Raw genomic sequence first — 15150 nt, 5'->3', positions numbered from 1 at the left:
TCGAACAATATAACTATTAGGGTATCAACAGACTACTCCCATTAGTGTTTTCTGACTCTTGCTATTCCCAATTTCCACCCACACTGATTTTGCTTCATGGTCTTCTACAGCCAGGTCCTTTCTGAATGCTATCATTATGTCATCCTTTACTATCAGGGCTACCCCTCCTCCTTTGCCATTCTGTCTTTCTGAAATATTGTGTATCTTGGAATATTTGTTTCCCAACCTTGATCACTTTGCAACCATGTCTCTGAGAAGGCTATTAAATCTATATAATTTACCTCTATTTGTGCCACTCATTCATCTATCTTATTGCAGATGCTTTGTGCATTCAGATAAAGAACCTCTAATTTCACTTTTTTACTACTATTCCCTGCATCAAGGCAGCATTTGACCGAGAGTGTCATCAAGGAGCCCTAGCAAAACTGGAGTCAAGCGGAAAACTCTCCACTGCTTGGAGTCATACCTAGCACAAAGGAAGAGGATTGTGGTTGTTGGAGGTCGATCATGTCAGTTCCAGGACATCACTGCAGGAGTTCCTCAGGGTAGTATCCTAGGCCCAACCCATTTTCCACTGCTTCATCAATGACCTTCCTTCAATCATAAGGTCAGAAGTGGGGATGTTTGCTGATAATTGCACAATGTTCAGCACCATTTAGATACTGAAGCAGGTCCTGTCCAAATGCAGCAAAAACTGGACAATATCCAGGCTTGGGGTGACAAGTAATATTCATGCCACACAAGGGTCAGGCAATGACCACCTTCAACAAGAAGCTAACCATCATCCCCTTGGCATTCAATAGCATTTCCATCACTGAATCCCCATTATCAACATCTTAGGGGTTACCATTGACCAGAAACTGAACTGGACTAGCCATATAAATACTGTGGCTACAAGACCAGGTCAGAGGCTGGAAATCCTGCAGTGAGTAACTCACCTCCTGATTGAATAGCCTGCTTGATTGGCACCCTTTCCACAAGCATTCACTTCCTCCACCACCACCACCAAACAGTGGCAGCAGTGTGTACCATCTACAAGATGCAGTGCAGAAACTCACCAAGGCTCCTTAGGTAGCACCTTCCAAACCCATGACTGCTACCATCTAGAAGGACAAGGGCCGCAGATACATGGACACACGACCTCCTGGAAGTTCCCCTCCAAGCCACTCACCACCCTGACTTGGAAATATATCGCCGTTCCTTCACTGTCACTGGGTCAAAATTCTGAAACTCCCTCCCTATAAGCACTGTGGGTGTACCTACACCACAGGGACTGCAGCAGCTCAAGTAGGCAGCTCACCACCACTTTCTCAAGAGCAATTAGGGATGGGCAATTGATGCCCACATCCCCTAAGTGAATTTATAAGCAATGACTTTATTTGCTGACACACAATGTTCCTCCCTGTCCCACAATGCTCGTCTTTACCTACATTGCTACTCTGTTCCATTGTTTCCCATTGGATCTCTAAATCGCCCTTCACCAAAACCCACCCCACCCCATACCCTTTAGTTTAAAAGCCCTATCCATGACCCTAGTTATACAATTGGCCAGAACATTGATCCCAGCCCAGTTTAACTGGAGCTCATCTCAACGGAACTGCTCCCTCCGTACCCAACCCCCCCAACTCCCAGAGTACTGATGCCTGTGCCCCATGAATCAAAGCCCATTTTTCCCACACCAGTCTTTGAGCCATGCTTTTTCATTTTCTACTTGACCCTATACCAGCTGGCACATGGCTTAGGTAATAATGCATACACGATTACCTTTAATGTTCTGTGTTTTAATTTGCTCCCTGACTCCTCAAAATTTCTTAGGTAGAACCAGGAATGATATTCTGCTATGTCAATGGTTTCCACATGGACCATGACAACTGAATCCTCCCCCTTCCAAGTTCCTCTCCAGCTTTGAGGATAGGTCCTTAGCCCAAGCACTGGGCAGGCAACACAACCTTTGGAGCTCTCAGTCGCAGCTGCAGAGAACAGTATCTATCCATCTGACTATACTATCTCCTATCATTACCGTGTTCCTTTTTGCTCCCCCCACTTGAATGGAATCCTGCACCATGGTGCCACGGTCAGTTTGCTCATCCACACTGCAGTACTTCTCAGGAAGTAGGAAGCACCTCATACCAATTGGAGAAAGTCAGGGGCGAAGCTCCTCCATCACTACATGCTGGTTCCTGATACCTGCCTGGCTCGCAACCACACCCTCCTATTCCTGACCACTGACCAATTCTCCTCCTCCGTGATGCTCCACAATGTCTGCAGCTCAGCAACTCTGAGCCTAAGTTGCACAAGCTGCAGGTACTGCTTTGGTGGTGATTTTTAAAAATTCTTTTATTTTTTTTAAATTTGTGTGGGCATCTTTATTGCCCATCCTTAATTGCCCTTCAGAAGGTGGTGGTTGAGGATTATATTATAGTCAGGTCAATAGAACTCCCATGCTGTTCTCAGAGTAGTTCATGAATTTTGTTTTTACATCTGTGCAAATAAGCAGGTAGGTTTGATGCAACATCTCATTTTAAAGGCAGCATCTCATTCAAAAAACATTAATACTCTTATTACATTATCCACAATAATACTTCAAAGTGACACAGTTGCAGTTGTTTTTGGTAGGCCTGGTTAACACCCAAAGTATTAATTTACTCAATATGGTTTCATGCTGAACACACCTAGGCAATATTAATTTAGATCATAATCTTGCCTTCATTGAGAATAGCTTTTATTTCACAATAAATAGTGGTCTTATTGTAATAAAAAAATTAAAATCCTAATGCCAAAATACATTTGAATACTTACCAGAGTAGTCTTTGGATATTGCAATCAAAATATAAATTAAAAATCTGAAATTTTAATTACAGAATTTAATTATAGCAAGTTTAGCTGATTCTTAGAATATATAGAAATATTCAATTCATGCTATTTGCCTAAAGGGAAAATTACAAATAACTTTCCAAATTATGCAACCAATTTTAATTCTGTATAAGTGAATGGGTTATAATCAGACCCAATATTATTTCCAATATATGAGCATGCTCAATTATTAAAATGAAAATCCAATACCTCTCCATAATGATGCCTCTACAAAGCGAACAACTGCTCCTCCGTGTACATGTGTACCAACCACATATTTGCTGAAAGTGCAGTCTGTGGGTTTTATTTTCCCAAAGCTTGACTGTTGTAAAATATGTGGTACAGGAAGAACTTTTGTGCCCTGGTTATTTAACAATTTTCAAACTTCATATGTTGAAAGTTTTCAAAACTGTTACCTTACAATTAACAATGTATGTACATGCATATTTAGGTAGGGACACAAAGTCAAGCATGAACAGCACACAAAAGTGTTACAATTTTGCTGCACTTTTGAATATGAAATATTAGTTTTATTTACCCAGATTTTTTCACAGCTCATTTTAATTATTAACCTATAAAACTTTACAGATTGTACAGTTTATAATATAGTTTAAACTACTGAACAAAAGTAGGTCCCACAGATGCAAAAATACTGTACCAATCCAAAGTAAAGGCAGATTTACACAATGTACAGCTCTCCACTGGGAAGGGGAGGTGATCATTTCCTAAGTACAAACAAATAAACTGTACAAAAATAAGATTTAATTTCCATTCATACATTCAGAGAAGATTGCAAATGCAGATATCTATATCCAGTGAGACATCTGCAAACAGGAATTAGTAACCACTCCTAGAAGGAATGCACAATACTATTTACAGGGGCACTGTTAAGAATACCGCATAGTGTATCATAAAATAAGCTGACACAAGAATCACCTACTTTTAAGGTAGTTTTTGGAAGGAGTTTTGCTTTGAATAGTGTGCCAAAAGGAATTTTTTTTAACTTATTAAATTAAGAAAATGTTTCTAAAGTGGTACTAAAACCATCGTTATGAATACATAAAGCATTTTTTGGTGTAATATATCAATTTAAATGGCAAAGAAAACACAAGCTCTTTCTATAATTTATCGCTTTCACCCAGAAACGAAGTATACATTTATAGCTGATTAAAACAAAGAGGAAAAAAGCTTACACTTTAAAAACACTAAAACTAATCTTTAACTTATGTTGTTTATTTTATATTAGATTCACAAAGAATCACTAATACTGCAAGGCAAGTTTTTCTTAAAGAGCCAGTGGTTTCTTCATGCTTATTGAATAATAATGTACTAATATGTTCCGGAACTGGGTCAAACATTTACTACACACCTCCTGAGCACATTTAACATGTACACATAGACTCTTCAAAGGGATATGTATAGACTTAAGGATTCATGTTAGACACTAGATCCACTGTCAGAAACTAGACGTGTCTTTTGTTCTTTTTTATATTGTTGAGGTATTTGTAATCCTCTCCCCAAACTAGATACCTATGACCTTTCAGGTTTTTTTTGAGAGTGTTTATTTTTAATTTAAACCAGCCTTACATACTCTCTGGCAGCGAGGAGGAGGCTGGTTATTACCCGTCTTTCTTTCCTCCCCCTCTTTTAAGCTGAGTGTTTTTTCAAGCTTCCCTGTCACAAACACCTATTGCATTTGTATTTGGAAAGCATAGTAACATACAGTGCAGTAATCGCAAAGGACAAAAGCCACTAGATAAACAAAGAACTGAAAAGTTTGGTAGTGCACACCAATCATTATACCCTTGTAGCTTTTTCTGTCGTCATTTTGAATGATGACAATACAGTACTAGTTGAGATCTTCAGCTTCCATTGTCCAGCCTTTGCTCCTCAGCTTCTGAGTAGATGCGACTTGAGAATTTGTCTTTCTACAGTTTCTCCCATCCCTCTATTTTTAAATGAGGGCCAACATGGACAACCCAGCAGGAAAGAATTTTCCAATGACAAAGCACATATTCAGAACTCATCAATTTTCTTCTGTAGGTATTTCAGCATAGAGTCCATCCCCTGAGAAGAGCTCCAGATTTTCCTCAGAACATCAGATTCATTTTCATTGGTCTGTTCCAAATCCCCCCTCATGGCATTTCTGATGAGAGCTTTGGATTCTTCAAGTACCTAGATGATGCAAACAGATTCCTTTCAGGGCTATATCATTATTTTGTCAAATGTAAAAGGGAACTTATGGAGTCAACTGGCTCCAATAACTCAACTGGCTGCAACATATTAGGCAACTCTGGAGAGTCAATCCAGAAGAAAACAATGAAAGTCTGATCAGTAGGACAGTTAACTAACTTATCATAGGCAACTAAGTTTGAGCTTGCAGCTATAATTGAACGTGGGATTCAGGTGGCCAAGTCTGAAATCACATGGAACAAAGGAATTCAGTCACAGCAAGAAAGGCAAGTGTCCACTGTTCAGGACAGTCAATTGAACAAAATGATTAGTTTCTATTAGTATGCTTAGTCAGTTCTTGGTTCAGTTGCAAGATCAAACTTTAGAAAGGGGCTGCATTCCATCTTGGTAACATTACAGTCCCCTATACTCTCAGGGGAGTTTGCAAATTACTGAGTGTCCATAAATGGTGGAAAATAAGGAAGAGAGAGAGAACTGGTTTGTTTTGGGCAAGGTGCACACTAATTAATTAATGACCAATGACAAAAAAATGTTCCACAATTGTAGTGAATTCTGGTCTACATGAAATTTTTATATAAAATTATAGTGAATGGTTAGGATTATTACTGATTGCATCCTTAACTAACATTCCACTGATATTTACCAATGTCACTTTACATTAGTTAGCAGAAGCATTCTTCTACACATCAGTAATCTTTTACTATATATTACACACAAAGAATTGTTAAATGCATGCTATTAACCGCAGCTCTTTTATAAAATGTATACATCTTCAAGGACCATGAATTCTGAAGTAAAATGCTGCATTTTACTGACCATAAGAGAGCTGCATACTGAGCAATACTGAAAGTTACAGTTCCTGACTTACAAGGGAATTACACGCGACTAGTTCCTTAATGCGGACCATAACCTCCTGACTGAATGTTCCAGGCCAGAAAACCTGTGATACCAATCCTTTTGCACATGCTTCCTGTGCAGTCAACTTTCGTCCACTAAACAGCATTTCATTCGCCTGTAACAAAAAACAAAACCTTAGCACAAATGGAAAACAATCCTAACCAACACTGCCTGAATAAACAACGCACATATGACATTTCTCCTTTACTCCATATTGGCCTTGCACATCTACACAACATAAGATAGCTCAAAATATCACAAAATGCATGGGTGTCATTAATACAGAAAGGAAGGGTGTCTTTGTCAGATTGGAAAAATGTTTTTTTTCAATAATGTCATTTTTTTAAAAATAAGGATTATATAGGTCAGTGGTCTTTTCTCTTTCTGACAGGACACGCAGATACCAAACAAAGTATAAATCTACTTTAACTTGGTCACAAATGTACCAAACTGGCCTGTATATGAACATGCAATGAAGCACCATTAAGACACTGCTCACCCATCAATAGATAATGCAAGCTCAGGAACCACCCTGCCCAAATGCATCAAAATTTCCACTTTCAAATTTATTTCATACAAGTCTCTAATAGGTAGCATAGAAAGCAGTAGCTTTAATCAAATGGATTCACACCCCAGTGCCCAAGCTGAAAGGGACAAACTTGTGACATCAGTTTCTAAAAAGAAAAAGGGGCGGGGACAGGAAAATGCATTATTAAACAATAAAATCTTCAATTGTTTAACATCACATTGACACTTCTCAAATCATTATTTCTGTAGTTCAATGATTGCTATGCAGGCAAATAATATAATAAAAAGATTTAGCTAACAGGAGGTTGAACAATTAACTAAAGTTCTTAAATTAAGTTCTACCTCACAAACTATGAGTGAACATCCAGAACTATAGGCTTATATTTTAGTGAGGAATAATTGGGAACAGTGGGGCAGGGAGGAGGCAAGGAGAGAGAAGGGCACACTCTTTAAAAAGCAGAAGGAAGAGGAGTGAATAGATGGTTAATGATGATCTGACAGTTAGTGAATTTGCCCAAACATTCAACCAGATCAGTCAGACATGACCTGCCCTTTGCAAATCCTTGCTGACTCTCTGATCAGCTCGTACTTGTCCAAGTGCAAATGATAAATATATAGATAAATAATAGTATTGGTCTTTTTACTATCTCTAAAAATAGCAGTTAAAAGCAGTCATGGGAGAAACTGTATTATATTTAACTCGCTCTATTAAAAGAATGTATAAAACAGCTTCTGTGAAACTATCAAGCACTGCCTACCTAAAAAAAAGGAACAGGATTCTTTCTCGTTGATTACCATGAAATACGATTATTGATAAAATATCACAAAATGTCACAAGTCAGATACAACAATCAACATTATGCAAGTATATACTGTTATGTTATTCACTAATTCTACAACACCACTCCGATCGGCCATGGTTTGAATTTAGTAAAATATGGCAAGGTATTGAGACTGCTTTGGAGAGAGATGAGAAAAGGTTTGACTCCTTCAAAATAGAAATTTTTAAATTATTAGGCTCAATTTTTAGAAAAACTATATTTTAACTTTGGATGACTACTGCAAATCTCTACAAAATATTGGCAGATCACAGAACTAAGAAGGAAACATCTTCAGAGGGGCTCCCAGAGGGATGGGCAAGTGTCACCAATGAGTTAAAACACTGATAACTCTAGATGACACTCCAGCATGTTATATAAGGTAGTGAACATTTATAGAAAAACAGATATGCAATCTAGTTACTAATCAGTAGTACAAAGGAAAATAGACTCAAAACTATTGAAGGAAAATTTTAAGCTCATCTGGAAATTCATCTTTACAGTGATGGGGCAAACTTCTGTGTTGAGTAGAGGTGGTTACAAACCCTGGAATCATTTGCTAGTTGGATCCAAGATGGGGAAGGAGGGCTGTCACCCAAGAACTATAAGATGACGTAAGTGGTTTCCTCTCACTTTCCATACTGCTGTCACCTTTCTAGGTGAATAAGCTAAGGTGGAAAGGAATTAAGAGGAAATATATTAAGATAACAGGAGTAGATTGATCCTAACAGCATAAATTTAGGTCTGGGCCAACAAGCTGAAGATATGGGCTTTACATTTTGCAGAGGTACAGTAGCATGAAAACTTATATTTAATATTTCTATCCATAATTCCATGCATGTTAAAAGGATCACAGTCTCCAACTCCTTGAAAGAGCTATTGCCCCAGAGGCATAATACTGATTTGCCAAGTTTATTTTGATGATCCAATAGTGAAGCATAATGTTGGACAACAGAGAAAAGTTTGGATATCAAAGTTTCCAGCTCAAGGAAGTACAATAATATCAACTTGTATACTGCTTCAGAGTTAGGGAAAATGACGTCTGGGCCAAAGGAGGAGATATTTTAGATTTTGATCTCTAAAATTTCTATGGCTATAGATCTGGGATCTAACAACACATTTTGGGGATTTTGGACAGGAAATGGAGGTTGGAGACAGAGTGTAGAACTGGGTTTTGAGGTTAATTTAGAATGTCTGATGTTAGAGGTTTATTTGCATTATCCATCATTAATGTAGTCAGTTGGATAAGAACAAAGCTGTTCAATCAGTGCAAACCAACAGTCACTCAAGGATAACGATATTGTAAAGTGGTTCCCTTTCTCCTTTCAATGTCGCTATCATTGCCCCCTCAAAAGAAAATGCCCAATGCCTTTGTCCTGTTGCTCTGTCTCCAACCTCCATTTCCTGTCCAAAATCCCTGAAATGTGTTGTTAGATCCCAGGTCTATAGCCATAGAAATTTTAGAGATCAAAATCTAAAATATCTCCTCCTTTGGCCCAGAGGCCATTTTCCCTCAACTCTGAAGCACCTTGGGTCAATTTTTGACATTAAAATGGCTCTATAAATGCAAGCTATTACTATGTATGTTCTTGACTATTTTGAAGATATTAGAGCCGATTCAAAATTACAAAGTACTGCGAAGACACTCAACTCCCTTTCCTGAAGCAAGTTTGTGGCAGCTAGTAAATATTTCAAGGATGGTTTCTATTGATAATCTGCATGGTTAATATTGGATAAGCTCAGGCATTTCTCTGTAGTCTGTTCCTTTCAAAACGTTTGATTCAGCTAGCCTCAAAAAGATGCTCAATTTTACAGCTAACAACAATGTCAAAATGTTAACATTTAATAATAAAAGAAAAGTGTGACAGCTACCCACCTGGAGGGTCCTTTTAGCTTAAAGAGGAGTATGTGTGGAGGCTAAGTCTGTCAAAGTGTGATCAGGTATCAACCATGAGCTTCCACTCTGCATTCCTGAAAACCCACCTAAGTGCTGAATGGTGTTACCTCTGAATGCTTTTTACTGAAAGTTTCAACATTTTTCAGAGCATATGCACAGTACTTTTGATGGTTGGAGAATAAATGACAACTTACAGAAGCTAACCCCATAATTCTGGGAAATGTCAGCGATGAACATCCATCTGGAGTCTGTCCAAAAGTAGTATAAGGAGTCTGAAACCATGCTTTCTCATTAGCCCACACCACATCACAAAGAGGTAAAATGGAAGCTCCAAGGCCAATTGCAGGACCATTCACGGCTACTATGATTGGTTTCTTAAACTGGATAAACGTATTGACAAAACTCCTTAAAAAAAAAGAAAAAAATCTTCAGTCTGTCTATTAGTAGTTTGCAGATACATGCAAATTTAGTGTCTATTAGTAAATCAGTTTAAGCACCGCTGGCACAAACCTAAATGTTAACAAAATTTAGCATAATATTACACAACAGACCTCTCAGATATCTGTAAGTATAAAATATTGGTGACTTTTAATGGGACAGATCAATCATGAGGTTAAGCCTGTGTCTACTTCTGTAAATCTCTCTCATGCACACACACACACGCGCAAAATCTAGACTTTTACAGATCATGGATTTTTAAAGAAAAAACTATTCCATACAAAGCTCTTCAAATTTTCCAACCATCTGAAAGAACTGCCAAACTAATCCTAATGGTTTCATTTCACAATATAGTACTGAAATCTTAGCTCAAAACAATTATTTTTCCAATGTCTACCCAAGCATTTTTAACTGACTATATTTGCTTTTTTTTAAAAAAATGAGAAATTTACAATCTCAATGACAATGTCATGTAATGGATCCCTAGAAGGTGCATACATAGAAGCAAAATACTGGGAATGCTGGAACTTTGAAAGGAAAACAGAAAAATGCTGCAAACATCCTCCAGATCAGGCAGCTCTGCACAGAAACAAGGCAAGATCTTTCAGAAGGTGGCATTTCAGATGGTGGGGCAGGAAGAGTTGGCAGGGAAAGTATCCCCACTGATCACAGCAGCCCCACAGCCATTTAATGCTCTGAAGAGGGGGTTAATTGGCTGGAGACAGGACTTCTGCCAGCAGCCCTGTAGTCCCAGCAGTGGCCACATCTGGGGTTACAAGCAGTTCCCAAGTCCCAGAGACCAGGATCAGGGTAAGTGTGTGGGTCTCACATCTGGGACACCTGATGTGGAAAGGTGTGCTTGAAGGAGGTGGCACCCCCCACCCCCCCTGCCACCCCACCCAAGGCCCGAGCAGGGTGAACTGCCAGGCTTCTCCCCTGCCCCTGAACTCTTCCCACCAGCTTCAATAATTGACCACTTAAGGATCTTAACTGGAGTGAGAGTGGGCAGGCTGCCCTAGGCTTCACCCGCCCCACTTAAATTTGTGGCCAGGTCATTGGCAGGCAGCAGGGTGGCAGGAAGGCTGCCTGGGAATTTTTGTGCCCCCCTGCAATGGACCCACTGGCAGAGGACTGTAAATTTCTACCCACAGAGTTAGCACTTCAGGTTGTTGACCTTTCATCAGGCCTGGTAAAAAGTTACAGATTTAAAGGTTTTTAAGCAAGTGCAGAATCAGGGAAAGTGGAAGAGGGGTAGAAAGAACAAAAGTCTGTGATAGGGTGGAGGTCACGATGGTAATGGTACATGGAGAGGGATAAAAGATAGGCCCAACGGAGGTGTAAAGAATTAGAATAGCCATTATTAGCATTTGCTGTTTGAGATAATAGCAGTAGTTATGATCTAAAGTTGTTATAATCACCAACCGCATTTCTCATGCAGAATATTCTGGTATTGACTTTGCTGTTGCCATTTACACCTCCTCTGGACACATCTTGTGTTTCTTTACTTGTCTCATTACTATATCCTTTTCCTTTGCATCACCATTTTGACATTTAAAAAATCCTGCCCTCCAGCCTATCACAGATAATTTCATTTTTTCGTCCCAATGCCCCTTCCAACCCTCCTCCCAGTCTATTTGGCTCTGAATCTGCTCAATATTAAATCTGTAGCTTCTTCCAGTTTTGATGAAAGGCTGTCAGCCTGAAATGTTGATGCTTCACAGCTGCTGCCTGACCTGCTGAGTACTTCCAGCATTTTTTGTTTATATCCTGGGAAATGCATACCTGATGGATTCAGTCATTTTCATACTTTCCCTTTTGCGGTCATCTGTTAATCGTCGAATGAAATAAATAAAATCAAGACCACAACAAAAGACACTTCCTACAGCACTCAGCAAAACCAGTTTACTATCATCAGCTGCTGCAGTGTTCAGGGCACTTTGCATTTCCTTCATAACCTGCAAACAAAAAAATTTAAAAATGATTAACAACCTTAACTGACTTCAACTATTGTAAAATTTTACTCCCAGAAACACTTACATAGATTACATTGAACATTCAAATCTTCCTTTTTTTGCCTACAGACTTATAACTTGTGCCTGGAAGATCCAGTTGAAAGAAATTCAAGACAATGATGACATTGATTGGTACAAACAGCACTGTTTCTTCCTGGTGAAAATGAGTTGTGGATTTTCAGTTAAGCATTTCCTGGCAAGAACTGCAGCCTTCTGGTGTAGTGACATGCAGAGAAGTTTAAGACCGTCTAGGCTCATAAACTTTGTGGTAATTTTCTAAGTCTGGGAAACAAATATTTTCTGTGCAGCCTCACTAAGTGCCAGAAATATAGTCTCTTCCAGCTCCTCCTCTTCACAACAAAGGGGTGGAGGGATCATCACTGGGAAAATGTCAAAGCCCAATGCCTATTTTTTTTAAAAAGCAGCAAAAATTCTGACAGGATTCCAAAATACCAGTTGAATATGATGCAGGCAAAACAATACTAACCATCAGTTATAGTGAATATAAGGCGGCATCTACTGTGTAACTCAGTATCATAATACACTGTACCTTTATACACTGAACTTGAGAAACTTCTGATGCCCACTTTACTTGTAGCATCTCTGGATAACCTAACAATTCTCAAACAAGATTCAATCTAGAGCCCAAAAAAAGGCCCAAAACAGTATTGCATTCCATAATATTTCCTGAGCCGCTTGCGTACTAGTGAAGAAAGCCCAAAATCTCTATTTCCTTAGATTTTATTGTAGACAGTTAGAGCCTCATTCCTCCTCACTTGTAATCTTCACACAGCATGTGGCAATGCCCATCAATGAGTCTGCTGAGGGTCAGATCAGAGGAAAGAGGGTTCTTAAAGACTGCCAGGCTGTTATAACTTTAGTTTGTTGATGACTTTTGGGAGGACAGCATTATTGTGTTTCATAACAGGAGGGAGAAATCATGGAACTTTATGATAAATGCATGTTAAGAGATCCAAACTTACCTGATTCCTGAGCGGAAGCCAGGAACTACAAATCCCAACATAGACCAGGAGTTTCCATGCATGTACAGATCGGGAATGGGCTGCGCATGCGCAAAATAGCATTTCGAGTTCTTCTGGGCAAGGCCAAGTGCCAGTGCGCCTGTGTGGGAAGCAAACTGCATGAAAACCTAATCATGGGGTGGGGGGCCAGGAGTGGGGTGCCACAGGGGAAGATTCCCGGGACAGGGAGCGGTCCCACAAGAGGGAACACAGGAAGAGGTCTTGAGAGAGAGAGAGAGCAAGAGCTGGGAAAGGAGCCACTGGGAGGAGACGACCACTGGTAGGACCCATCAGGGAGAGGACAAAGAAAGAGGCTCCAAGCAGTAAAAGGTCTGCAGTTGGCAGGCTTCAAGTAGTGAGGGCTCAAGAGAAGCCCTGTAGACCTGAAAAGGCAGAAGGTTAGTGATTCTGTGCTGCAGGCCATTAGGGCAAAGATAAACCTTTGGACCAATGGTCTTCTGCTTGGCGTGGCTGAAGAGCTGAAGTTGTGCCTGGTTGTTGCTGCTAGAGTGCTGACTCGGGAATCCAGGCTAACGGAGTCTCAGGAGACTAGATTGAAACCCTGCAAGGTGAGCAGTTGTTGAGACAGTCTGAGTCAGGGTGACTTTTGGAGGGAATTCTGAGGCTAGATCTTCGAAAGGGAAGAGTGAAGACATGCCATTCCTCATGAGGAAGGCAGAATTTCAATCCGATTGGTTGATGTCTGGGTGGGTTGCTGAGAAATCAATGGGATCTGTTTTGTTCGCACCTGCCAGCTATCATGCAGTGTGGTGTGTTCGACCACAGTTTCTCTGTTGATTCACATACTCTCAGAATTAACGAGGTACATAAGATAGATATTATAAATTGTTGTACTTTTATGATCATGCAGAGTAAAGTTTATGATGTTTGTTCAGAAACCATGGAATCTTGTGGCTTTATTCTCTTAGATACCTTGGATTTCAAACTTTGGCTACTTTAAACAAAAAGTTACTGGTCCCTTACCGGATTGTACCAAAAGCCTGGGGGGGTCTGGTCCAGGATCATTGCTTGTAAAACATACAGCACTCAAAACTGATCTAACAGAAGGCACTGGGGCCTTCGAACATGTGTATTTGTTAGAAGAAAGGAAATTTGATGTAGATTTTTAAAGCGATCTTAGCACAAATTTTAAAAATATCAAATTCAATATCATGTGAAACTAGCCAAAGCATTCATTTTTCCTCTCTTGTTCTTGAAATATATATTTTTAAAAATCACAATAATAAAGGCATAAAAAGTATGAGAAAGAAAGAAACAACCACAAGATAACATACCAGTATTTTACCCCCCAATCCCACAGGTTTACCCCCAATCTCACAGGCTCCCCAATCCCACATGGTCTAATTTTGTTTACAAACCTCCTGTGTGGGACCTTATCAAAAGCCTTATGAAAATCCAAATACACCACATCTACTGGTTCTCTTTTATTTATGCTACAAGTAACATCTTCATAAAAACTCCAACATGTTTGTCAAACACGATTTCCCTTTCATAAATCCATGTTGACTCTGCCCAATCATATCAATATTTTCTAAGTGTCCAGTTATCACATCCTTTATAATAGAATCTAACATTTTCCCTGCTACTGATATCAAACTAACAGATACGCAGTTCTCCATTTTCTCTCTCCCTCCCTTCTTAAATAGTGGGGTTACATTTGCTACTTCCCCGTCTGTAGGAACCTTTCCAGAATCGATACAATTTTGAAAAATAACTACCAATGAATGCATCCACTATCTCTATAGCTATCCACTTCAACTCTCTGGGACGTAGCTCATCTGGTCCAGGAGATTTATCGACTTTCACTCCAATTAATTTTTCGAGTGCCACCTCTATTAATACTAATTCCTTTCAGTTGCTCATTTTCACAAGTCCTTGGTTCCCTACTATTTCTGTGAGATTTTCTGTATCTTTCTCTGTGAAGACAGACTCAAAGTAATTATTTAGTTTCTCCACCATTTCCCTGTTCTCCATTACAAATTCTCCTGTCTCTGCTTGTAATGGACTGACATTTGTCCTTGCTAATCTTTTCCTTTTCACATACCTAAAGAAGTTTTTACAGTCTGCCTTCATATTTCTCACTAGCGTGCATTTATATTCTCTTTCCCCTCTTCCTTTATCAGTTTCTCGGTCCTCCTTTGTTGGATTCTAAACTGCTCCCAATCCTTGGGAGTTTCTGGCAATCTTATAAGCCACTTCCTTTGATCGAATGCAATTTTTCAGTTATTTTGTTAGCCATGGTTGATTCACCTTTCCTGTTGGGTTTTTGTTTTTTTAGAGGCATGTATATTTGTTGTAGACCATGTAATACTCCTTTAAATATTAGTCATTGCCTGTCTGCTGTCAAATCTTTTAATGTGTTTTTCCAATCCACTATAGCCAACTTGCCCCATATACCTTCAGTTTCCTTTGTTCAGACTTAAGACCCTAGTTTCAGAATGAACTATATCACTATCAAACTTAATGTAAAA

The 15150-nt window shown here is 39.3% G+C and overlaps 1 protein-coding gene across 2 annotated transcripts in view; it reads right to left on the bottom strand.

The window, feature by feature from the left end:
• Positions 1-3361: 3361 nt before the first annotated feature.
• Positions 3362-15150, bottom strand: part of cdyl (chromodomain protein, Y-like) — a 189644-nt gene continuing 177855 nt past the window's right edge. For both annotated transcript variants that reach the window (XM_078539554.1, XM_078539555.1), the window contains 4 exons: positions 11407-11579; positions 9381-9591; positions 5915-6058; positions 3362-5028 (listed from right to left, as the gene is read on the bottom strand). In XM_078539554.1, the coding sequence (XP_078395680.1) occupies positions 4870-5028; positions 5915-6058; positions 9381-9591; positions 11407-11579 (687 nt within the window). In that variant the 3' untranslated portion in view covers positions 3362-4869. The remainder of the gene's footprint in view (positions 5029-5914; positions 6059-9380; positions 9592-11406; positions 11580-15150) is intronic.

This window comes from Cetorhinus maximus, chromosome 3, assembly GCF_964194155.1.
Source record: "Cetorhinus maximus chromosome 3, sCetMax3.hap1.1, whole genome shotgun sequence".
Lineage (NCBI taxonomy): Eukaryota > Metazoa > Chordata > Chondrichthyes > Lamniformes > Cetorhinidae > Cetorhinus > Cetorhinus maximus.
The sequence above is the reverse complement of the archived record's forward strand: the minus strand, read 5'-3'. Positions and strand labels throughout refer to the sequence as shown.